The 24109-nt window shown below is 38.9% G+C and overlaps 1 protein-coding gene across 4 annotated transcripts; it reads right to left on the bottom strand.

Moving 5' to 3' along the window:
- Positions 1-1739: 1739 nt before the first annotated feature.
- On the bottom strand, positions 1740-23889 carry slc12a8 (solute carrier family 12 member 8). Of its 4 annotated transcripts, none has more exons than XM_042427255.1 (14): positions 23693-23889; positions 22556-22693; positions 20303-20449; positions 18687-18878; positions 18300-18531; positions 11303-11416; positions 11050-11137; positions 10378-10465; positions 8819-8965; positions 4906-5554; positions 4704-4801; positions 4477-4594; positions 2901-2961; positions 1740-2542 (listed from the first exon to the last, which is right to left on the bottom strand). In XM_042427255.1, exons 2-14 carry the CDS (start codon positions 22685-22687, stop codon positions 2374-2376), a joined length of 2235 nt encoding a protein of 744 aa, XP_042283189.1. In that variant the 5' UTR covers positions 22688-22693; positions 23693-23889; the 3' UTR covers positions 1740-2373. The 4 variants fall into 4 exon arrangements, with proteins under 4 accessions (XP_042283189.1, XP_042283188.1, XP_042283191.1 ...); XM_042427254.1 differs by lacking the exon at positions 23693-23889 and adding an exon at positions 23271-23303; XM_042427257.1 differs by lacking the exon at positions 23693-23889 and adding an exon at positions 22848-22883.
- Positions 23890-24109: the final 220 nt, after the last annotated feature.

Genomic DNA, 24109 nt, shown 5'->3' with positions numbered 1-24109 from the left:
ATTATTTATTGGGTGATGAAATAGTTTGCACTGTAATATAAGCAAGCAAGTAACGCAGGTTTGATTCCAACAGAAACAGAACCTGCTTCAAAGAGGATATTGAAGACACTGCAGTACTTGCAATATTGAATCTTGAATATGGTAGTTTATAAGATTATGATATTTTATGGTCCTTTACAATTGACGATAGAACAATTTTACAATAAAGAGAAAGGGAGTTTGTGTAGAGATACATAAGAAATGGCTGGGAAAAGTGTAATACATGCAGTGAATTAGAATACAACCTTTGTCATACTTTTATGACCTGAGGATTTCCTGTAAAGTTTAGACTGCACTGTTGCCTCTATCCTACATGATACAAAGCACAAACCTGTGTGGGAACAAGTGCATTGTGTGCAGCCCTATAGCATGTCAACATACACAAAGAACTGTCCTGCATGACTGACAGAGATGATCTGGAACCGAAGCTGCAGGGACTAGCAGACCAACAGCTCCAGGACTGAGAACTATCTGATGCTCCAATCATTTTCTTAGCAGCGAATTATAGAGACCTGTTGACATCAAGGAAACAAATATCTTTAAAGATTATCATATGCCTGTTGGCAGTTTGCAGCTCTGACGTTAGAAACAAAATGCTGAGAGGAAGTGGTTTTCACAGCAGTTGCTGTAGAGCTGTTGTAACACAGCAACACACAGTTCACCCAAATAACCACCTGATATACAACTGAAATATATTCAGTATGTGCTTCAAAATAAATGAAATGCTGTCCTCAAATCACTGCTTATTCTGTCTTTGACACCTGTCCTCTTACTTGGATATTTCATAACCAGGAATGATCAGTAAGTATGGTATATATTGGGTATGTAGTGCTGGTTTTATTTGATGACAGGATGTTGGTTGTGATTTTGTAACAGTAGAGAGGCTTTCATGGCTTAAATAGTCTACATTTGATGTTGAAAACGTTTGATCCCCTAAGTCACGTTTTTTTGGTTTTAACTGACTTTAAAGGACCAGTGTGTAGGATTTAGTGGCATCTAGCGGTAAGGTTGCAAATTACAACCAAATGAATACACCTCCCCTCCCATTCCAAGCAGGTGGGAGAACCTATGGTGGCCGCGAAACTCGCAAAAAACACAAAAGGCTCTCTCTAGAGCCAGTGTTTGGTTTGTCCGTTCTGGGCTACTGTAGAAACATGACGGTGCAACATGGTGGCCTCCGTGGGAGGGGACCCGCTCCCTATGTGGATATAAAGGGCTCATTCTAAGGTAATGAAAACACAACAATTCTTATTTTCAGGTGATTATACACTAATTAAAATATACTTATTGATATTATATTCCATTTCTGCAAAGTCTGTTACGCTAGATGCCACTTTTCTTCGTGACTGTCGTCTGACACCACTGATTGGGACCACGTTTAAAAATGTACATATTAGTGTGAGGGGTGTGGAATAATTAAATCATATTACTTCTTTTTTTTTTTTTTTTTAAAGTACAGTATCAGTCTATGCTGGAGGAGACTTGAGTCCTCTTCAACAGATTTGTCATTTCTGTATTATTATGGAAGACAGTGTCATTTTTTCTTCAAACCAACTGAATCTAAAAGCTTATCTCACTAAGCTTCTTATCTTGGTTTAATGGTTTTCTGTGAAACATTTTTAAAGATGAAGTGATGTGTACATTTTTGAGTCTTAAATTACATTTTACATTTTCTTTCTCATTTCCCATATTTTGTGGTCTTCTGTCTGCAAGAGAACACCTCCTGCGTCACCTCTGAAGTTTAATAACCAAGAAAAGCAGAACAACAACAACCGTGGCAATAGTATTCAATGAACAATGAACTGAACACATACAGAAGTTAACATACGCATTTAAATGAAACCTTTGTGTTACACATACAATATTTATGCCACATGAGCACAGTGGTGGCTGCACACAACAGTACAGTTAACTGACAACAATAACTTTTAACAGAGAAGACTGATAATTCCATCAGTCAGAGTTAAATCCATTGAGTATATGAAGACAAAATAAATTATTTTTTTTAGTTTTAATTCAGTTTACTGTTATGGAAGACAGAGCCCTGCCAACTACAGCTACATTCAGTCTAAAGACATCTCTCTCTCTCTCTCTCTCTCACACACACACACACACACAGACACACACGTACACACTTTGTGCAACTCAAGAAAAAACTTAGCTCATATTTCCTTTGACCACCACAAGAAAATGAGCCACTGTAGGTCTCTCTGAAATAGAAAATGTGTGCAGAATGTGGTTGATCAGAGTGACACGAGACATTGTTTGAGGCAGAAAATGGTTTCAGGCTGTGAACATTCACATGTACTGTAGCGGCAGAAGTGTTTATGTCAGTCAGTGGAGTGACGGTTGCACCATTTCGTCTGTCCTGATGAATGAGGATTGGTGATAGCGGTGACGAGAGGCAAAGTCAGCATTTTCCTCCGTCAGCTGCTTGGTTTTCAGGCCGACCCCGGACAGAGAGGGTGTCACTACGATCTCATCCCGGGGAGATCCTTTTCCCCTGGAAGACAGGGAAATAGTAGGAAGAATGACTGTGCGACCTGGGAAATCACTACATAATTAAATTGGAAAATTGATTTAAAATAGTTAGAGATACAGTTGCTTATCTTACATGCTAGGGCTTAGTAAAACAAGCATGGAAAGTTAGTTTCAGTCTGTACTTAATCAAAGATAAATATCAGATAAAATATTCTTCACTGCAAGACTTGCAAGAATTATACAGATGACTAAGATGTCAAAAACATTTGAGTAAAAGTCTCAAGAATTTTGTCTCTTTTAACGAAGATCAAAAATACAGGCAACAAATCTTTATTGACACTAAATGTAGTATTTTGTTAAATAATAAAACCACACAATACCTGCAAATGCCACTTAATGTTGATTTGAGCCATGTGAAAAAGCTGAATCGAGCTGCAATACCTGTGAAATAAATCAACAACCAAACTGTTATATTTTTGTACTGAAGAAAAAAAGGTAATAAGCTAATTGGTTATTTTCAATACTACTTTACATGCAAAAATAGGTATAAAAATATGTAATAATCATAATAATACATTTAAATTCTCTATGGAAACACTTCATAAATCTCTGAAGTTGTAACAGGGTGGGAGACATAGACAGCATCTCACTGATCACCTGTGGAGCAACTGGTTAACACTTGCAGAACTTTTGCTCGGAAATGTTGTGAGTCAGACAGCTGAGGCTCGCTCCAATGTGGTGAGTTTAATGCACAGATGCACAGTGTCTCATCCAGCTATTCTAAAAATCCTAAACCACAACAGCTGCCAGGCGAAGAGACCGCAAGTGAAACTCCAAGTAGTGTGTCTGAGTGCATTACCAGGTCACATAACAACTGGGCGGAGGGTCAGCAAATCTAAATGCCTCAAATCTAAATTGCAAATCAGGATTTCTTTTGTTTGACATAATGCGATAATCTAAATGATTAAATATTAAGACATAATTACACAAGGCATTACTTGTAGACTACTCCTACAGTTATGAAAGGCCGGAGGTTAAAAATGGGATGACCTTGTAAACGTGCAACAAAAATAACACAACAGGCATACAAAGACATTTCCTCCTTTCAGCAGTCAGTAGACATACTTAAGTTAATATCAAAAGCAAAGAATGTACAATGAAATATTTTAAAACAATTCACACTTAATTAAGGCCTTGTAATTCTGGAAATGTCCACTACATTTCATGCCAAGAAACAGTATAAACTTAGTTGTTTGTATCTATAGTATAACTCATACAAAAAAAGTCATAAATGTTAAGCTATTTTACAAAATCTGCAGAACACATACAGAAGAAAATGGCCAGAATCTAGATAATTTAATTCCATCAAAATTGAATTATTTTCTGAGGTACAACTGTCGGTGAAGCCATGCCTTATTTTATATTTAACAAATGCTATGCTCATATTACCTGTTTGTCATTTAATTATACAAATTGTACAATAGCCTACACAACACAGTCTAATTTGCAGATACAAATGACTTAAATAGTTAAATAAAATATATAAATTATCATACTATATTCAACACTGGCCCTCGATTTGCTCATCAGACTGTGTTCATTTAGGTTAACTGATCACTGAAGTTCAGATCAAATCGACCCAGAGCTGTACTGGGCTGAAATCACACTCTGTCCTCTACAGGAAATATAAATGATCCCAGAACAGCAGGCTAACAATGCCAAACACACAACCGTGGACAAGAAAGGAAACACTTACAGTAAAGACAGAAACTAAAGGGACAATGCCTTCAATATCATGAACTTGTGCTTTTTAAAATGTAGCATATTTTCCTTTTATGGTACCAATTGTCAAAATGCAGGACTGTCCTGTCAGAGTCAAGAGATTTGTTAACCCTAATAAATTATCATGAAGCCTGGCTAAGTGTCTCTAAAAAGGAAATGTAGTGATGCAGTCACCTATGGGTAGTCCAGGACTGGTTTTCCCGATGTAGAAGAAAAGCAGCAAGGCAATGACTATGTTTGCTAAGGCGTAAACCCACTGAATAACAAACATGATCAATATGGAGCTCAAAGCCTGAAAGAAAACAAATTGATATATTCATATTATTCATTAAAATCTGGTAACATCAACTGAAAATAAAGAAAGAACAACACTAATGCACAACATGAAAAGTGTAGCTTACACCTATAAGAGCGACCCAGTGGTTGCAGAACTTTGCATAGTATGAATCTGCCATGGGTTTGATTTCAAAGCTCTGATGCCCCGCTTTACCTCCAGCACCTGAGAGATTTAAAAAAGGGTGAGGTTACTATACAATCTGTGAAAACCAACTTATATCTATCTTCTCCACTCTCACTTCTAGTTTGATGTTTCAAGCAGATCACCTGTGCTGTGACTCTGAGGCCCAAAAGATGGCTCTTGCTCAGCATGGCAGGTTTTTGTTTGTGGCTCTTCCCTGGTCCTGGGCTCCCCGCTCCCACATCGCATCTCAGCTTCCTCCTGTGGTTGAGTTGAACTGATCTCCTCTTCTTTCTCTTCTGAAAACATATTTCTGTTCAGATCCAAGCCAAAGCTATCCATCAGTTTCTGCTTCGCAGTAACCTTTCTGTTCTTGCATCTGCTGCTCAGCTCTTGCATGGCGGAAGTCTTCTCAGCTCCAGCATCTCCATTTTGGACGGAGGGAAAGATCTGATCCATGTCCTTGGTGAACTCCAACAGAGTGCCTTTAATCTGTGGACTCTCGCCTCCACTCCCGTAGTTTGGGAGAGTGGCCTCAATCAGAGGCCTGGAGCCCTGCCTGGTGGACCTCCGCTGGTTGCTTCTGGTCAGGATGAAGACATCCCTGCTCTCTTTAGTCTGTAGCTGGAAGGTCATGGCCACGCTGAAGTAGGAGTAGTCGATAAAGCTGTAGGTGAGCATGAAGTTGATGCTGACGATGGGGGCCAGAACGTTGACCTTGCCGATGAAAATGAAGGCCATGGTCAGCAGGCTGGTCAGACAGATCGCTGCCACCGGAGTCCTGTTTGGGCCTTTCTGTTATAGAGAAGAAACTTTAGGTAAAAAAAATGCCACCCTTGTTCACTTAAGTCAACAAAATTAGACTGCAAGGTAAATTAAAGCTAACCTGCAGAGGTTGAGTGCTTTATGTAGAGAGGAATTTTTGCTTCTCTTGTGCCTTTAATTTTAAAACGTTACCTTTCGGTTTACCAAAATGTAGTGAGTTGTGACTTACACATATTGTATATCTTGATGAAAAATACAGAGTTAACGTATAATTTAGGTGTTATGTCATTATCGCAACAAATCCCTAATATATCGCACTCACAAATCAATTTGCAACCTGTAGCCGTCAAAAACGTGTGTATTTTCACTGCAATATTGCAAAATCAGCCACCAAAAAGGCCTCCCATGCCTGTCTTTGGTCAGAAGCATTCGTCATCCCTCATAAATGCTAACCTGACACTAGAAATCTGTCTGCAAGCCCATGAGAAAGTAAGTCAGATTTACAACATTCAGAAAAGAACTATTTTTTCTACTGAAAGTGTCTGCCTTTATTACAATAGATTTCAGCCCAACACATACACTCTACTTAATGAACTGTGAGTGCATCTGACATTTCTGATGAAGTGAGATGAAAATTATGTTTACATGAAACAGCAGCTGTAACAGGAGTACAAAAACAATGCCCCGACAATATCTCAAAGTGGACAAATCGTTTTAACATGTGGTTTGTTAACCCAGCTTGCTTTCACTTCCCAGGTCCTGTCATCCAGTTAGATGAGTACTGCTGTGTGCCTGGCGGGCCTCCAGAGCACACAGCGGTGGAGTGGGGCCCTGCCCGTCGCCCTTCCTGCGTTTGTTCTGAAGCTTTGATTTGGGCCAAGATGTCTAGGGCCTCATTCCAGTCCGCTGAGAGAGGTCAGACACTGCTGCCATCCAGGGAAGTCTGAGGAAAACTGGGGGTGGATGGGGTCAGCACGACAACATGACTGTGTGTGTGTAGTTTTGTGTAGCAGCAGTAAGTCATAACTCTTCGCTGTAATGCAGTCACTCACTTCTATGGAGTGGAGTCCGCACTCTATAATTAGGCAGTCCTGTCACCATTTCCTGCTGAGTCCACCCACCACACCCCCCCCATACATCAAGGCTACACACACTTATTAGGTTACAATATGCCAATTACTCTGGATAATCCTAGACTATATTTCTACTCAAACATTGCATGACTCATGCTAATATGATTTAACTATTAGTTAAGTAATGACGCAGTTATTTAAGTATGTAGTTCAGTTTCTTCACTTTTTAAGTGAAGATAAGAGACAGATAAACTCATAGATGCACTTTTTTTTGTACTGAGATCTCTTGAATAACGACATTTTCTTAGCTCATTTCATAGATGTTTACAAGGACCAGCACATTTCAAAAGCAGGGAAATTTTGACAGTTAGGGTTTACCAATCTGTATTTCTTAGCTTAGCATTAACCATAACTTTTATCACACTTTAAGTCCCCCTATTTAGCATTTATAAGCAGCAACTTGAAATAAATGGTATTTGTTCGCAGTTGAGGCAGTGGTGACCTAAAGGTTAGAGAAGCAAGCTTGTGACCAGGAGGTCGTCGGTTCAGTCCCTGGACTGGCAGGATAAATATGGGTGTGGAAGGTGAAAATGCAGACCTTGCCTCTCCCTCATTATCAACACTGAGATGCGCTTGAGCAAGGCCCTAACCCCAACCACTCTAGTGGAGCTTCAGTGGCTAGCAGATCACACTGTGGTTGTACTGGGTGGTTACTAGGTGCGAATGTGATCAGGGCGTTCCTGAAAAAGAGAGGCTTCCTCACAGTGAAATTTCCCCGAATAAATAAAGATTAATAAACCAATGAAGGCATTCTATATTATTAACTGTTTTACTATATTATCACTGTCATTGTATTGTTGACAAATACATTAATAAGCACTTTAATATCTTCCATCAACTACATTATAGTGTCTTATAAACCATTTATTAAATAATTATATACTGCTTATAAATGATAGTGTTTGAAAAAGTAAACGCAAAATCTTCACAGTCGCATTATATAAAAAGACATCTTTTCTCAATGCTCATCACAGTTACAGGACTTTCTTGCCCTGAAGAGAAACACTCTGGCAGCAACTCCTCCAGACAGTGTGCCGACTCAACCAGCTCCACCAATTCATTGCACATGTTTGGATTAAGGTTATAGATGGTTTAGATTAGGGGTAAATTTAAGTTTTTTCTATCCTGGTAAAGGAGGCGTGATGTGTTCGCATCCTGAGAGGAAGTACTGACTTAGAAAACAAACTCAGCGGAGTGCATTGTTTGTATATGAGAACAGGAAATGGAAAGAAGTTTGAAATTATCATTTAATTTATATGTTAAAAAAGTGAAATAAAAAAAACTTTTCTTGCCACTAGCAGTGTGGCTCTATGATGGCTATGTCTGGCGGTCTGAAGGAAATATATATATCTGATATCTGATAAATGAATTAACTGTGATAACATATTCATGGTTCCTGCAGGACGAATTATAAGAACTTTGATGATCTCTTAACTTTTCATTTAGCACCGTTATCAGGTCAAAATTTCACTTTGTGCTATACTGGTTTATAAGTACCTGCTATACACATGACATTCCCATCATCCTCAGCTGCAACTTCAGTGCTAATTATCAAGTGTTCGCGTGCTAACATGCTACAATTAAACTGTAAAAATGGCAAACATTATACCTAAACTTCAGCATGTTAGCATTGTCACTGTGAGCATGTTAAAATGCTCATGTTAGCATTATTTTTAAACTCAAAGTACTGCCATAGCTATGAGTACTTGCTTGTTAAAAATAGCCTATAAATTATAATGTTTAAATAGCCCAGCCATCAATCTTTGGAGAGGCTTCACAGTGTGTTCCCAAACTTAAGAGTAAAGCTCCTTTTTGATACCAGACTTCATGAATTGGGCTAAACAGGCTAATCTCACTGTTTTGCACACAGACAAGTAAAAAGTATCCATAGTTTGTCTGACTCCAGATGCACAGGAGAAATAGTAGGCTAACACAAAACTGAACTATCCTGTTAATATTTGCTCTTATGTTTGAGATTAGTAAACTTGCAGTGCAACAAATCATTTGTCACTAAGGTAGTAAAAGTCCACATAAAATGGTGTGTTAACCAGGTACAGCTCACTCTGATCATCACCTTACTCCAAGGACAATAATCAGTTAATAATCTTAATACTACAATTTTATTCACTTTTATATCCACTCCATTCATGCATCCACCCACCCCTTTTCCCAGGAAGGCCAGAGCGGGGATGACCCTCTCTTGGGCGATGCACTGGAGGATCCTGGGTGCTCCATACAGGCCGCCCATGCAGGAAGCGAGGGAGGAGATGTAGAGGCCCAGCAGAAACAGGAAACCCACCAAGGAGACCTGAAGGAAGAAGGAAAACAAACAGAGGCTGGAAGAGGATGGGGTGGGGTGGAGAGCTACACCCTGTTCAGTTCCGCTGCAGCCAGTGCCTTATAAAAACAATGAGAACTAACTCACCACTGATGAAGAACTCAAGGACACTGAATAAATTCAGTGATAATTTGAGAGTGAGTATTTTGGGTTAGTATTAATAGCATATTTATTTTTGCAGCAATACTACACTGTCCACACACACCAGTTCACAATGTCATTGTGACATCTGGTCCGACTTAGACCATGTTGCTGCTGTCCTCAAAAGCACCGCCTATTGAGGAGTTGTTGTTTGCATACAAGAACAGTTCTGGATCTGTCTCTAAACTAGACTAAAATGCAAACAGAGAAGTCTGACAACGGGCGGATAGCTTAACTGCATCAGTTATCTCATTGATAAGCCCACTCTTTCCTCCCACTTTTCAAGGCAAAACAAAAAAATATGGTGTGAACATGACTTTCCACTCTTTGCAAGCTTAACAAGTCCTTCCTGACCTTCCTAAAATCCACTGTGCATGTGGAGCCAAACTCAGACTCAAATATGAGAATCCAAAGATCAAATATCAAACCTCCACTACAGGAGCAACATTGCTACTATGTGAAAATGTTGCAGTATATATCTGCATAACAATCAGATCACCATCAAAATAATGATAAATATATGTAAATGAGTAGAGGAAAGTTAGTAAAGTTTCTAACTCACCTTGAAAGTATGAGTTGGTTTGAGTGTTTGTTTCCACTCCACAGTTTCATTTTTGCTTTAGCATGCTTTGACTCTCAAGACTTTACAAATCATATTTAAAGTAAAAATAGCAACCTAAATTGTTAACCTGCTGCTATCCCAGTTTACAAATGTTAATACAGTTCTGTAAGCTCTCCATAATCAATGTAACAATTTACCCAATTTATGAGTGATATGTAAAAGAGACGGGGTAAAAGTGAATGAGATCTGAATCTGAGACCGTCACTAAAACATCCTCATATTATTACTGTTTAATGCTTCAGTTTGTTTATGCCCTTGACTTGAAGTGTTTGACCTTTGTAAACATCCTCCATTAAATATGTATTTCACTCACTCAGTTTAACTACCTGGGTAATATCTTTGCATTATGTACAAAAGTCATATAGGAGAGAAAAGTGTGAACCAAAACACTACAAATTATTTTTCACCACATGTTGTCAAAAGTCCCTTTCATCTACTTAAGTGGAAACAAATTCACCAAATATCCAGCATCTCAACCATTTGGAAAAGTGTATACACCCAGAACCAGAACAAACCACATCAACAAAAGCGAGCCATCATGGGAAATCCCCCCGCCTCGCCCCTTCTGTTGAGAAGGCCGCTCTCACAGGGTAGAATGGAAACACAGAGAGGGATTTACCTTTTCTGCTATTAAGAAGTCATAGCGCAGTGCTTCTCTGGTGCAGATGGCCCCCAGGAGGAAGACAAAGACCAGATACAGGAACCACCTGTGGGTCACCAACAGTGCACCATTGCAGAATTAACAACTGCTTTTTTTCCTCACTATTAATAGGGGAACTGTAGCATAACAACTTCACAAGTAGGTGTCTGATAAAGCCATGTAGGGCATGTGGGTGTGTTTGTTCTCTTTGATGAAAGGCCTTTTGAAAAGATGCCACTGTGATCTGATCTCACCACAAACTTCAAAACATTTGGGAAGCAGCCTTATGAATCATCACTCCAGGAAGAGAATACAGGGTGTTATATATGAAAACTGTTCCTGTTACATGATAAGTAGTTAAATAGTTTGGAAAAATCTGATAACTGTTTGATTTTGTCACATATTGGTAACTTCAGATTTTGCATGTCAATATAGCTCAGTCTGTTTATTCCAAACTATTTTAGTCTCTGCTTTTACAGCGATCCGCCCTTTCTAGTTTTTGTTTTTTGTATAACTTTTCTGTATAACTACTGTTGGTGAGGCTGTACATCTCTACTGTAGCTGTAGTCTTGTGTACCTAGTTGTGTGGTGTTTTCATATTTTACTATGTTGTGTGTATGCGCATGTGTTAGGAGTGGGTTGTCGTCGTACGAGGTGAAGACAGCTGCCAGAGTTCCCACAGGGATGTTGTGTTCAGGCCGCTGAAGGTCTGAGCTCATGTTGAAGCCTGCCATAACCCCTGTACACACATCCAAACCACAGAAATGTAAAACATTGTACATTACAAAAAAAAAAAAAAAAAATCACTGCATACTATATGTGGCTGTGCTGAGAACTGCGTGTGTGACCTATGAACTTTTTAAATGTAAAATTAGATCAAAATGAGATGAGGAAGGCTACTCACCTGTAGCAGCAGGGAAGAAGACCCCAAAGACAGTGAAGAAGTTTTCCCCCGGGCTGTAATCTGGCATCACGTTGCTGCTGAGCAGACCAGGTGAATAACCAATGAAACCGTGCTCTAAAAGAGGAGGCAACAGTACACAAAGCACATCAGCACTGAACATTATGCCAGCATTTCTTCACTGTGGAAACAGTATCAACCTGTCAACCATTGACATGCCTGACAAAAGATAGTTCTTATAAAACACTTTCTGTTGGACATCATGTGATGTTAAATAACTTGATTGATACAGGATTTTATAGCATTTTAAATTTAACAGAGAAACTGAAATATAGAACAAAAACATGTATTAAAAAAGACAGAGCATTTAGTTTTCATGCTTAAAGGACAGGTTCACAATCTTTCATGTCTGTCTTAAAACAACAGTCAGGAGCCCAAATGAACACTGAAATAGGTTTTTCTTGCTGTAATCATTCCTCCTGTTCATACTGACCATTAGAAGATCCCTTCATAATGCACCTACATTGTAAGTGATGGGGGCCAAAATCCACAACCTTCCTTCTGTGCAAAAATGTATTTAAAAGTTTATCTAAAGCTAATATGAAGCTTCAGCCAAATCATGTAGATATCTTTCAACATTAGTCTTTTTAAAGACAAAGTCCCTTTTTTTGTTACTATACTTTCACCACAGCTCAACAGGGAAACACTGTCCGAGGAAACACAAAGAGGGAATGCAATGCTACAAAGACTGTAAATGTGGCAGATATCCACTTGATATGACTAACTCAGACAGCTGAAGCCTCATATAAGCTTCAGATAAACTTTTAAATGCATTTTTGCAGAAAATGACTGTATGGACACTGTGGATTTTGTCCCCCATCACTTACATTGAAAGCACATTTGAGGGAGATCTTCTAACAGCCAGTATGAACAGGAGGAATGATTACAGCGGCACCTGATTGTTGTTTTAAGACAGACTTGAAAAATTGTGAACCTGTCCTTTAAATACTGACAAGAATTCAGATTTTCTTCTAAATTTGTATATTTGTCAGTTTGTGAAAGCCTCTGAAACAGCAAGGACTAAATGAAAAATTCCCCCACAAAATTCAAACAAAATGTCCAATTTGCATCCATCTTTTATATAAAAACAATTGAAATGTATACAACTTATCCTTGCAGAAACAATAAAATGTATTACAGTACCATCTAATCTGGAATCTCATGCCTTTAAAAAATAGGCAGGGACACACTTTGATCCTGTGCAGAACCTTTAAAAGTACACAGTCTAAATAGAGGACAGGTTGGTTCAGTTTGTTGAATGTGCAGGAGGAGAGATTGTTCTTTATTGGTGGGGGTCATTTAAAGCGCACAGTCTGAAGGGCCCGCCTATGTTACAACACCGGACATTTCCCCCTTGGTTATCTTTCGATGGGAAAGAATGTGTTCTCTCAGATTAATGACATGTTTATCCAAAAGGAAGTCACCACCCTTTTCAGAAGCTCAGCAGCTTCCAAGTTTGAGAGAAAGAATCAGAGTGAGGGAGACAGAGAGTGAGAGAACAGTGAGAGAGCAGGCTCATTTTTTTTCTTTTGTTTTAGACAAAAGTCAAAACCATAAAAGCTGGATATACTAGTTATATAATGCACATGTTCTCCAGAGCAGGAATTTAAAGGAGGTGCAAAAACGGACATGAAATAGAACTAGAAGCCCAAACTCTTGTTCACTCTGTGACCCGGTGAGACCGCCCTCTGTCCAAACAATCAGAATCTAGCAAATCCAGGGCAGTCAGTGTCCATAGCTGCACCATGAGCTCCCCACCCTTATTACAACATCATACTTCAACATCCAACTAAGCCTGACTCTCACAGCTCTCACCACTGACCTCTCTCCCTCTCTGAGTATTCATTTGAGGGCGTTCACATATTTATGAGTCAAAACTATTTCTATGAACATGAACTACATGTTGATACACTGCCAGTGTTTCAAGATTTGATCTCAAGTACTGTTGGCAAACAAATATCTGTTTCAAGTTGAATTTTTGTGCAAGTTTCCCCTTGTCTGAGAGATGTACATACGGTCATCCTTCATACCATGACCCTATATAAAGCATGATTGGATTAACTTGTTTTTTGGGGGAAAAACATGGTGTTTTGCCCCTGTTGCCTCCAAGTATGAGGTCATGGTAGAGGTAATCTTTTTTATCCCCAAAGGGAAATTTATTGCACAGCCAGCAGTAAATAAATACAATCAACACATACCAACCTACACTCAAACAAATTACATAAAAAAGACAAAGAATCAAATAATACTGTTCAAAAAAGCTGTGACAAATGAGTTTTAAGTCTATTGGTCCTGCATCTAGGCAGAATATATCTGTGACCGGATGGAAACAACTTGTACTCACTGAACATGGGGTGACTAGGGTCAGCCAGGACTGACTGGGCCTTCTTTGTGGCTCTGACTGTACAATAGGGAGAGTTCCTCAAGATCTGTGCCAGCGATTTTACTGCACATTCTTACAATGCCTTCTAACCTATTCCTGTTTTGCAGGGTAAGTGACCCAAACCAGCAGATAAAAGAAAAAGTTCAAACAGACTCAATAAAACCAGAATAAAATGTTTTCATAAAAGAGGTGTCAACATTAAAACTTCTGAGATGCACATAACACACTATGTCAACACCAATTTATTTGGGAACATGCACCATGTGACCACAATGTAATCTAAAATAGTAAAAAGGGCAAAAACCAGATTTTCACACAGGGCCCCTCTAATAGACCTACCTTAGTGTTTCAAATTACCAACTGAAACACTGTGAACCTGGGGCTTTGGGGGCTTCTCAGGGTCTTGGTAATCCTGTCTTGATATATGGTTGGTACTGATTTTTGAGCAGAAACCAGCTGTTATAGATAGCAGGCTGTCCAGCTATCTGGTTACAAGATGAAGGTTTCCTTCTGACTATTTTGTACTGACTTTACTTAAGTAAAAGTAGCAATACCACACTGTAGAAGTAGTCCATTCAAAATTTTACTTAAGTAAACATGGAGGAGTATTACCAGCAAAATGTATGTTACTTAATGTATCAAAAGTAAAATTACTCATTATGCAGCAGAACGTGAGTGTTATGTGATTTTACATTATATAATTCATTATTATTATTTATGCATTAACACGTAAGGAGCATTTTACTGTTGGAACTAGTTGAAGTCGAATTATTTTAACTACTTTTTATTTTAATCTATAACAAATCATATTTTATAAGTTTTGAATGTAAAATCTGAATCTGCAAATTAATTTGTAACTACAGCTGTTAAATAAATGTAGTGGAGTAAAAAGTAAACTATTTTCCTGAAAAATGTAATGAAGTAGAAGTAGTAAAATTGATATACTCAAGTACAATTTTGAGACACTTTACTTAAGTACAGTATTTGAGTAAATATACTTAGTTACTTTCCCTCACTATTAACTACAGGCAGTAATAATTTCTTCAATTTTTATATCATATATGGCTGCTTGGAGGAATCCACTGTAACGTGGTGTGGAAGGATCTTACTCTGTAGTCTGCAAAAAAAAAACAACAACTGACAAATGTGTTTTTAGACAAAGCTGTGAGGCCAGCATCCATATTTCAGTATGTATATTGTCTGAAGAGCAAGTGTAAAGTCAGAGTGGGGCTCCTTTCTGAGCTCAGCATTCCTCTGATATGGACTGGAATGTGCAGATTACATGAACATCTGAGGCCTCTCCCTCTGTCTGACTGACCTCTTAGTCTCCCACACTAACCAGCATAAATGGCATGTAATATAGGGCAGGCTGTGATGTTACAGAGGTGGGACACGTCCCACTGGGATGATTGAGAACTATATATTATAGAGAGGATCACAGGGAGAGATGATGTGGCGGTCTCAGGAGTAGCAGCAGGCCTCAGATCTCAGTTCCGGCCTTCGCTCTTTGTCATTTACCAAAAATGTGGGTGAGGTCTGGTTAACACCCTAAACCCCAGACCCAAGGATCACATTATGGCTTCCTGTTCTTTTGGGAATAGGCTTCAACTACAGGGGCAGGGTAAGGCGTGTCTGATTGTATTTCATCTATGCACCACAATCAGAAGGTTTTGTGGATAAACTGTTTGGATGCACAGATGTTGGCAGTGTTACTGACCAAACTAGATAATTTACTGTGCTCAAAAACACCACAAACTACAATTGGGAAACGAGTTCTCCTCCAATCAAGGATGATAAAACACTATACTCAGCTGTCCTACATGTTGCAGCCATGCAAATGAGAACGCCAGGTCAGTCTACAAGGTCATATGCTGTATGTTCATGCATGTTCGTGCAAAATAGTACTCATAAATCCTTCTACTGATATTGTTACCACTGAGTCATCAGTATCACATGAGTTGTAGACATTTAGATAGTGGTCTAGAGGGCATAAGGTTGCTGACTACTGATATGAGTTGCGGTAGTGATGGGAATATGATTAACACTGGACAATAAAGGCCAATACAATTTTGGATTTAAGCTGTTAATGCTTTTTTAAAGCAGCCTTCATTTTCACTTTATTCTGTTGCTGGGAATGTAAAAGTTACTGAAACTGCACTGAAGCCTGGGGACTCCAATCATGATAATAAATGATTGATTGATGACAGTGGAAAATTGTCTTTTACTTCTCCCAGAGTATAGCAAAATACACACACTACACATACCGCAACACACCATTAAAAACATACAAAATATATGACATACAATAGTGCAAAACGGGCAGGTAGCAGTAGGTAGGTTATATAAATAATACCAGAGAGCAGATCTCATAAAATGATCCGGTCATTCTGTGTTCAGTGCCTGTATGGTAAAGGGCATAAAAGACTTCTTGTATATGTTCCAGTTGGCCTTTGGGGGCCCTGAATTGACCACCAGACATGAGCAGCTCAAACTCTTAATGTAATGGGTGTGAGGTGTCTGCAGTTAAATGATTAGCCTTCCTGTGTGTGGATGATAATTCCAATAAAAATAACAAAAACATAACATAACTAGAAACATAATATAGCATATTAATTTTGCAATTAATACCAAATTAATTTGACCATTTAAGATCATCATTAAAGTGAAAAAAACCTCAAATCTGATGTCCACATTTTGCAATAAAAGGCCAAATATATAAACAAACCAATATATCATTACAGTTTTGATACAGCATATTTCCTGGCTGACAAGATATGCCTTAGCTATGGTGGCTTGGCTACTGATGGTGTCCAAGTGTACATAGGAGAGGAAGGGACAGTGATATCAAACTATGACAGCATGTGTTTGGCGGTGGCTCCTTTTCTTTCAGGATGTGTCACAGCGTTCAGTGAGTGCAGGCTAATCTGGACTGTTTCAGCTAGCTAGGGGGACCTGCTAGGCGTCTGCCAACCATGAGGTCACCACAACAAACACACACAGCAGCTCTTAATAGGAAAAACCTGGGAGTAGCCATTATGACTGGTTCTCACATACGTCGTCAGTAACTGCAAACTGGCCCCTGCTGGCCTGTGCTATAAAGAAGACAGGAGGTAGGGAGGGGTGAAAAAGGGCAGGTAAGAGTTGGCGACACAGGGGTAGAGAGCATTGTGAAGCTTAATCTTGTAAAAACTACACATTAGACACTACACAATAGACAGGTGGAGTTCCTTGTGGTTTTCTGGGAAAATTAGGCCACTATGGGAAATACTACACATATATATTTTAGTGTATGTGCACTAAATGTAATATTGTTTTTCATGTAAAGCATAGTGAGTACTCTTTTGTCTGAAATGTGTTATTCACATAAAGACCGGCTCAACTTCTGGAACACTCTTCTCTTCCCACTGGACAGGACGTTGATAATCAGTGAGAACAGAAAATGTGGGGAAGGACTTCCTGAAAGCCAACTAAAGAATACAATCTACACAAAGAAACAAAACAAAAGAAAAAACAAAGCCCACATTTTCTCACCATAAAAAAAAATATCTCCAAAACAGCACTTTGGGCTAAACAGACATGTTGAAAATGGTTAAATATGTAGCAAAAAGGTTTTTTACACAGACAGCGGTCTGAGGAAAAAGTGAACTGCAGAGATCTAATACTGACAATGATTAGTGATACTACAGCTACACCTACTGGCCCAAACAAGTTATAGACTGATGACCATTCTAGTCATCAGTCTGGTTCAGTTTTCCTGTCATGCCCCACCTTTGGAAACTGAAAAAAAAATTCACATCAGTAAGTTGAATTGATTTGTTATAACAGGAAAAGCACAGCTGGAGTTAATGACCTTAACAATGACTCAGATTTAGCAATCATTGCAATGCAATGCAGCAACTAATGAAGCAAGTCAAAATGTCTGCAAGTCATCTCTAGTTTTACTCTACATTTTTTCCCGTTGCTGCTACAACTTGCTACAGTTTCCCATGATGGTAGGATGATGTTACCTATATATTCCAAGTCCACATCTGTCCTTAACCTGCAGCTGGCCTTCTAACTATGACAAACATACAGTATCCGCATAGCTGTAGGAGAGATTGTGTTATTACAGGATACAGTTTATACTTACATTTATTAATTTACTCAACTACTGACAGGAGTTCAAATTTGACTTTTTTCCAAGTATTTTTTTTTTTCCATGAAACTCTTTGTTCTGGATGTTTATCCAGTACTTGAGGCATGTTTTCTTGTTTTTCTATTAAAATTTCCTGGAAGTCGCTCTGAATATTTTATCTATTTAATCTGAGTGTCTGCTAAATGTCAAAACAATCTGTCTAGATGCTGCCTCAGATGCTTTAACAAATATAATTTAACGAATGGCTTTCAGAATAAAATTCTTGGGCAATCACTGAATAATCTGAGGATTATATTGGCATGAAAATACTCACATCAGTCATTGCGTATTGGTGCAAAACATTAGTAATAATTTAACCCTTCCCACGATCACTATTACCTCCCTTTACCCTTCATGTATATATATAATGACCCCTGCCCTACCTGGGTCAAGATGTGTAAAGGTGCCAATGACAAAGTCCAGCGTGGAGACAGCCAGCACAGCCAGCAGCAGCAGCTGGAGTCGGACAATCCACTTGACACCAGCCAGGTTGATTCCGAGCAGGGCCAGCAGCACTGCCGCCGACATGCCGCGCACCGCCCACTGGCTCTGTAGACCCAGCAGCTCTGCCACTGACTCAGAGAAGCCTGTGATGTACATGGCCCCAGCCACGCACTGCAGGGTGGGAGGCAGCATGAAAAGGGAGATTAAAAGTGTGGATCTGTATCAACTGTGGTACTCACATGACGAACAAACAAATAAAAGATGAATATCAGCCTTCAAAAAACAATCACTCAAAGCCTCACTGACAGTCCAGATCTGTTACTCACCTGTCCAAACACATAGAGGAGGCCCACAGTGCCCCCAACCCTGCCGCCCAGCACAGTGGAGATCATGGAGTAGATTCCTCCACTCCCAACACCACAGTGCTCACACACTCCTATCCCTGACATCACTGTTACTAAAGCAACCAGCACAACCATGGAGACAAGGAGCATCCCGAGCAGCACACCCGTGTTCCCCTGCATGATGTCAGGAGACAAAATTACATAAAAGGAGTTAGCTGCAGCTATGTGTTCTCCGTATAAGATTAAGTGACCTGTAAATTGAAGTTTCACCACATTTTCTCCAATATCTTTACAATTGTTATGCATTTTCCCTCTTTCCTTCCTTTGACATTATATGTTATACTGCTATTAGTTTGCACAATCTTCTCTCAGAGAAAACTGTCACAATTTCTTTTTCTCAAATCACATATTTTTACTTTGTCCCACTACTATTTGCTGCTTTAAACTGTTAACAAAAAAGAAACATCCAACTCTAATTTGCTCAATGTCATACCTTGATTTCAGTCTCAGTGCTAAGCAGGTAACGAGTACTACAAAGTCCTTGCACTCTAGAAAATTTCATGGACAGTTGCGTCGGATCATAAACTCTGACTGTGAAAGGACCAAAAACTACCACACACTGAAGGTCTGAGGACTGAAAAGTGTTGTTTATGATGTGAGTACACATGATTGAAGGTGAGCAGGATTTTTTGGTCCTTTCACAGCCTCAGTATTAAAAAAATAAGTAACTGTGGTATACAGGTGAAGCTAGGTTACATTCTTGGTCTTTGCACAACAACAGCCAAGCAACTTATGAAATTGTGCAACTCACTCTGAATATGAAACATCTGTCTTCTACTGTACATGTCAAGCTTTGATTTATCTGTCAAGCTAAAATGAAAACCACTGTAGCATTTAAGATCACAGGATATCTGTAGCTGTGTCCTGTGATGACAAATGCACATACAAGTGTTTGAGATCAACTGACAGAGTGACACATAGTTGCAGCAAAACATAAAAATTAAAAGCTTCAACAGAGCTGAACAGAGAGACATGAAAAGTGAATAACATTAGCCAGATATTACAAAGTGTAACATGCCTTTCCTTTGTGTTTCACATATTAAAAAAGACCACTCTTACAATCAGCCATTAATGGATGTTCACACAGTCATATATACTGCAAAGCACTAGTCTGAAATACTAGTACAAATTGCCCCATCACTCCAGCTCATAAACAAGTCTACATTGTTCTCATTGTAATGCAGACCTTGCACACTCAGCTACACGGTCCACACTGTAATGACAACCATGAGACGGCAGTGTTTCCGACAGAGTGAGTTTGTTGCAGTAGTGAGAGGATGGGTAATGGTGGGAGGGTCTTACATAAAGTAATTGATACTGCAAAATCAGAACTGCATTCAGAAGTTAATTTCCAATCAGGGAAATTATAACTTTACGACTGAGCCTGAATGCACCATTCAAATATATATGTACAAAAATGTATAAATTCAGCTTCTCTCCAATAGGTAAGAGTCAGTTTCTGTGTATGTTCTTTGACTGTATATGGCTGTGCAGCTGGCTATAATACTTAATATGCAACACACCAAGTATATACTCACCACCAAGTAGCCTGTGCGTAGGAACAAAACCACACCAAATATGTTGATCATGCATGTGGTGAAGACGCCATCCCAGGTACCGAAGAGTACCGGCTCCCACACAAACAGTTTGATCCTCCACCATGGCTGGCTAGACTGCCGGAGGCCCTGAACATAGAGACACAACTGTTACATTACTGTCTGATTTGTCTGAAAAAGATTTTATGTAATTAATAATAGTGCATAAAAAGTATTTAAAAAACTATAAAAAGTATAGCAACAGTTTGTTGGTTTGCTTGGATTCCTGTGTAGTACAAAATAAAAAATGTGGGAGTTTATGACAATGTCAGATGACGAAAAGGGAGATTTTAACTGAAAACCTCTAAATGGCGCTAAATAATAGGCTATAAGGAGAAGGCCTACCTGGATGAGGTGAATAACCTGTATGCCTGGTGCCAGTTTAACCACCTCTCTCCCAACATTACCAAGACCAAGGAGATGGTGGTGGATTACAGAAGAAGACAGGACAAACCATACACCCCTCTGCATAAACGGGTCCCCAGTGGAGAGAGTGAGCTCCTATAAATACCTCACTGAGGACCTCACATTCAGCCAGCACACTCAGGCAGTAGTAAAAAAAAAAAAAAAAAAAAAAAAGCCAGGCAGTGTCTGTACCACCTCAGATAACTAAGAAAACTCAAAGCCTTTTACACTGCGGCCATCCAGAGCATCATGTCTGGGAGCATCTCTGCCTGGAACGGCAGCTGCTCCTCTCAAAAAGCCCTCCAGAGGTTTGTGTGCACTGCAGAGCGCATCACAAAAACCTCTCTCCACTCTGCAGGACATACACACCAGACAGGTACTGACTAGGGCTCAGAAGATTGCCAAAGACTCCTCACACCCCTGTAATGGACTGCTTACACTGCTGAAGTCTGGCAGACGCTTCAGCAGCCTCTAAGCTCAGACAGAGAGGCTGAAGAGGAGTTTTCATCCTCAGGCTGTCAGAGCTATAAATAAGGAAATGTAGAAAATGTGGTGTATAATGTACATAGTATATAGTGTAATACTGTTGTTCTGCTGTCTTTTTTTGGAAATTCACCTGCTCACTTGCTGCTAACTTTATTATACATTAAGGTTACATATATTATTTATTTATCTATATGTTAATGCTTATTTATACGTTTTTTTATATATATATATTTAATGTGTCTTTAAATCTTTCCTTTTTCTATTTCTCTATAATCCCCTAAGCCCCCTCCTCCTTTCTAATTCTTCTTTTCTCTTCTCATATTATCCAATATTACACAGCCTTGGAGCTACAAGAATGTCATTTCACTGCAAAACCGTTAAAACCATGACTGTATAACCCTTTATGTGACAAATAAAACCTTTGAATCCTTGAATCCGTGAATCTGTGATAAGATAACACAAAATAATTGAGTGTGATAATGGATAAACTTGCAATTCTTTAATGTAAAAGAAACTTTTGCAACTATTTACTCTCTGCATTTCTCTTCAGATTTAAACAAATGTTTCTCCAGATGCCAAGCAAGAAAATCCCAAAATTATAAGAACTAAAATCAGTCTCAAGACTCATTTTTTTAGTTATTCTGGACTGGACTGAATGACCTCTCAGAATCTGTTGTATATTTTGCTTACAGAATGTGATAAATAGTTGTTTCTTATGTTAATGGCCGAAACAAATTTCATGAATGTTTGTTGATTGAATGGGAAAATGTATTTTGTTATAATAATGACCATGCATGAGCAATTGTATTGGATTATTTTATACCAAAAAGTTTGTGACCTTATGAATGTGTGATTTAAAAAAAAAATGGATGACCATATGCATGTAAAAATTTTTTTTTTTTTTTTTTAAATTTAATCTTTTGTGTTCATGTCCACGATTCTTAAAATAAATTGTACAATAAATGTTAACCTTTTTCCAACAGTTGGGTGTCTGCTTATTTCAATTCAAATCCTCAGGAATATAATTAACACATTTTTAACACAATAATGTGTCTATATGAGGACCACACATTTTGTGTTATATTTGACACAATCACTGTGTTTGAAAATCCAACACAAACCTTGTGTTAAAACTCTCAACACAGTAGTTGTGTTAGAAGTAAAGAAAGAATGTGTTGTCCTTATATGGACACAAACTTGTGTTGATATTAACACATCTGTTTTAAGAGTGAACTCAGCCCCCTCCTGTAGCCTCCATCACTATGAGTGTGTTAAATATTTGAGCTGACAGAGCAAACATCCTACCTGTGCATCCTCATGGAACAGATCATGGACATGTGTGTTTGTGTTGTTATCAGCTGCTCCTTTCAGCAGTCCTGCCCCGTATACCTCCTGGTCACAGGTGTGCACTGTCCAACCTACTGGCAGTGTATCCATTGCAGCCTACAGGTGTAAACAGGTGAATGATTACTCGGCACTGTACTCCAAATTAATCCGAAATAAAATGAAAAAAACATCAGCTTTGGGTTTAAATTCATTAATAAGTAACTACATTTGCTCTGTTGGGGAAGGTTGTTGAGTTAAAGTCAGAACTGACTGTATTAGTCCAGCCTATCCCGGTTAAACAGCAACAGGTGCTGCATGAGGACAACCGGACGCCTATTTTTTTCCCCTAGGATGGCCAAGTCATGACCCGCCTTACTCTGCCTCTGATTTGCTAGTACTCGTTGCCTTTGAAGACACAAGGAGTAAGATTGGTTAGAGTTAAGGTATAAATATTAGAATAAGCCAATCAGAGGCAGAGTAGGGCGGGTCATGACTTCGCCATCCTAGGAAAAATAAAAACTATCGCTACCCGGACACAGAAGGGTGTGCTCCAGATATTGCAGCCAAATAGACGTCAAGAATGAGACATTTTACTAACAGCTCACTAAACTAATAAATCAGTCCAGTCAGGCTGCGGTTTCCTGTGATTAAAGGAGACATTAATTACACCAAACAGATTTAAATCAAGGTTTACCTCAATTTTTAGCCACATTAAAACAACATTTCGGTTCAAAACACTTGGGTTTTTAAAAAAAATAGTTTTATGGTAACTACAGTCCTCATTAATCTGCTGATGTATCCTTGTGGTTTCCTCACTGAGCAGCAACACACTGAGCCAATAATAAAATGTGTCAATTTAATGTATTCTGGTGGCAAAAGTAACGTATCCTCTCCAAATTACGCTTAAATTCAGCAATACGGCTCAATTAAATGAAATAAATGTTTTATAAATGTTTATCAAAATAACTGCTTGTTGGTGAGCTGCATGTGCAATTAATTTGAGGACAAGCACCTGCGTATTCAGAGAAGGTCTTGATTCAAACTTTATAAACACTCATTAAATTGACAGATCTGAATAGTGTAATAAACTTTATTTAAAAGCTGGCTAAAACTTACCTTTCACAGAGTGACATCAATCCATGCTGAGGAGAAAAGAAGGGGAAAAAAAAGATAACTCAGTTCATGGTTTCCATCTTGCTCCGGTGATGAATCTGTCAGAACTGACAACGTGTTTTCTGAAAACGTCAGCAGCAGGTAATGTTAGGCGAATGTGTTGCGACTGGTTCACTTCCAGGGTGTGTTGCTGCTTTGCACAAGGATCCTGTGTTAGTTTTGGCAAGCCCTGCAGTAGGCAAGGTTGACCAATGATTACAGCTGAAGCATGCAAGTACTGCTCAATATCCTTATCTTTTTATTTGTGGAATTTTTTTTCCCCCAACATTTGGACTCCAGGTGGGAAAGGAGATAATAATGTTTTATCAGTAGGATGTTTCTATTTCTGCCTGTCAAGCCTATATTTCATTCATGGCTACA

This window comes from Thunnus maccoyii, chromosome 11 (assembly GCF_910596095.1).
Source record: "Thunnus maccoyii chromosome 11, fThuMac1.1, whole genome shotgun sequence".
Classification (NCBI taxonomy): domain Eukaryota; kingdom Metazoa; phylum Chordata; class Actinopteri; order Scombriformes; family Scombridae; genus Thunnus; species Thunnus maccoyii.
Note: the sequence above shows the minus strand (reverse complement) of the source record. Positions and strands in the feature narration are given on the sequence as shown.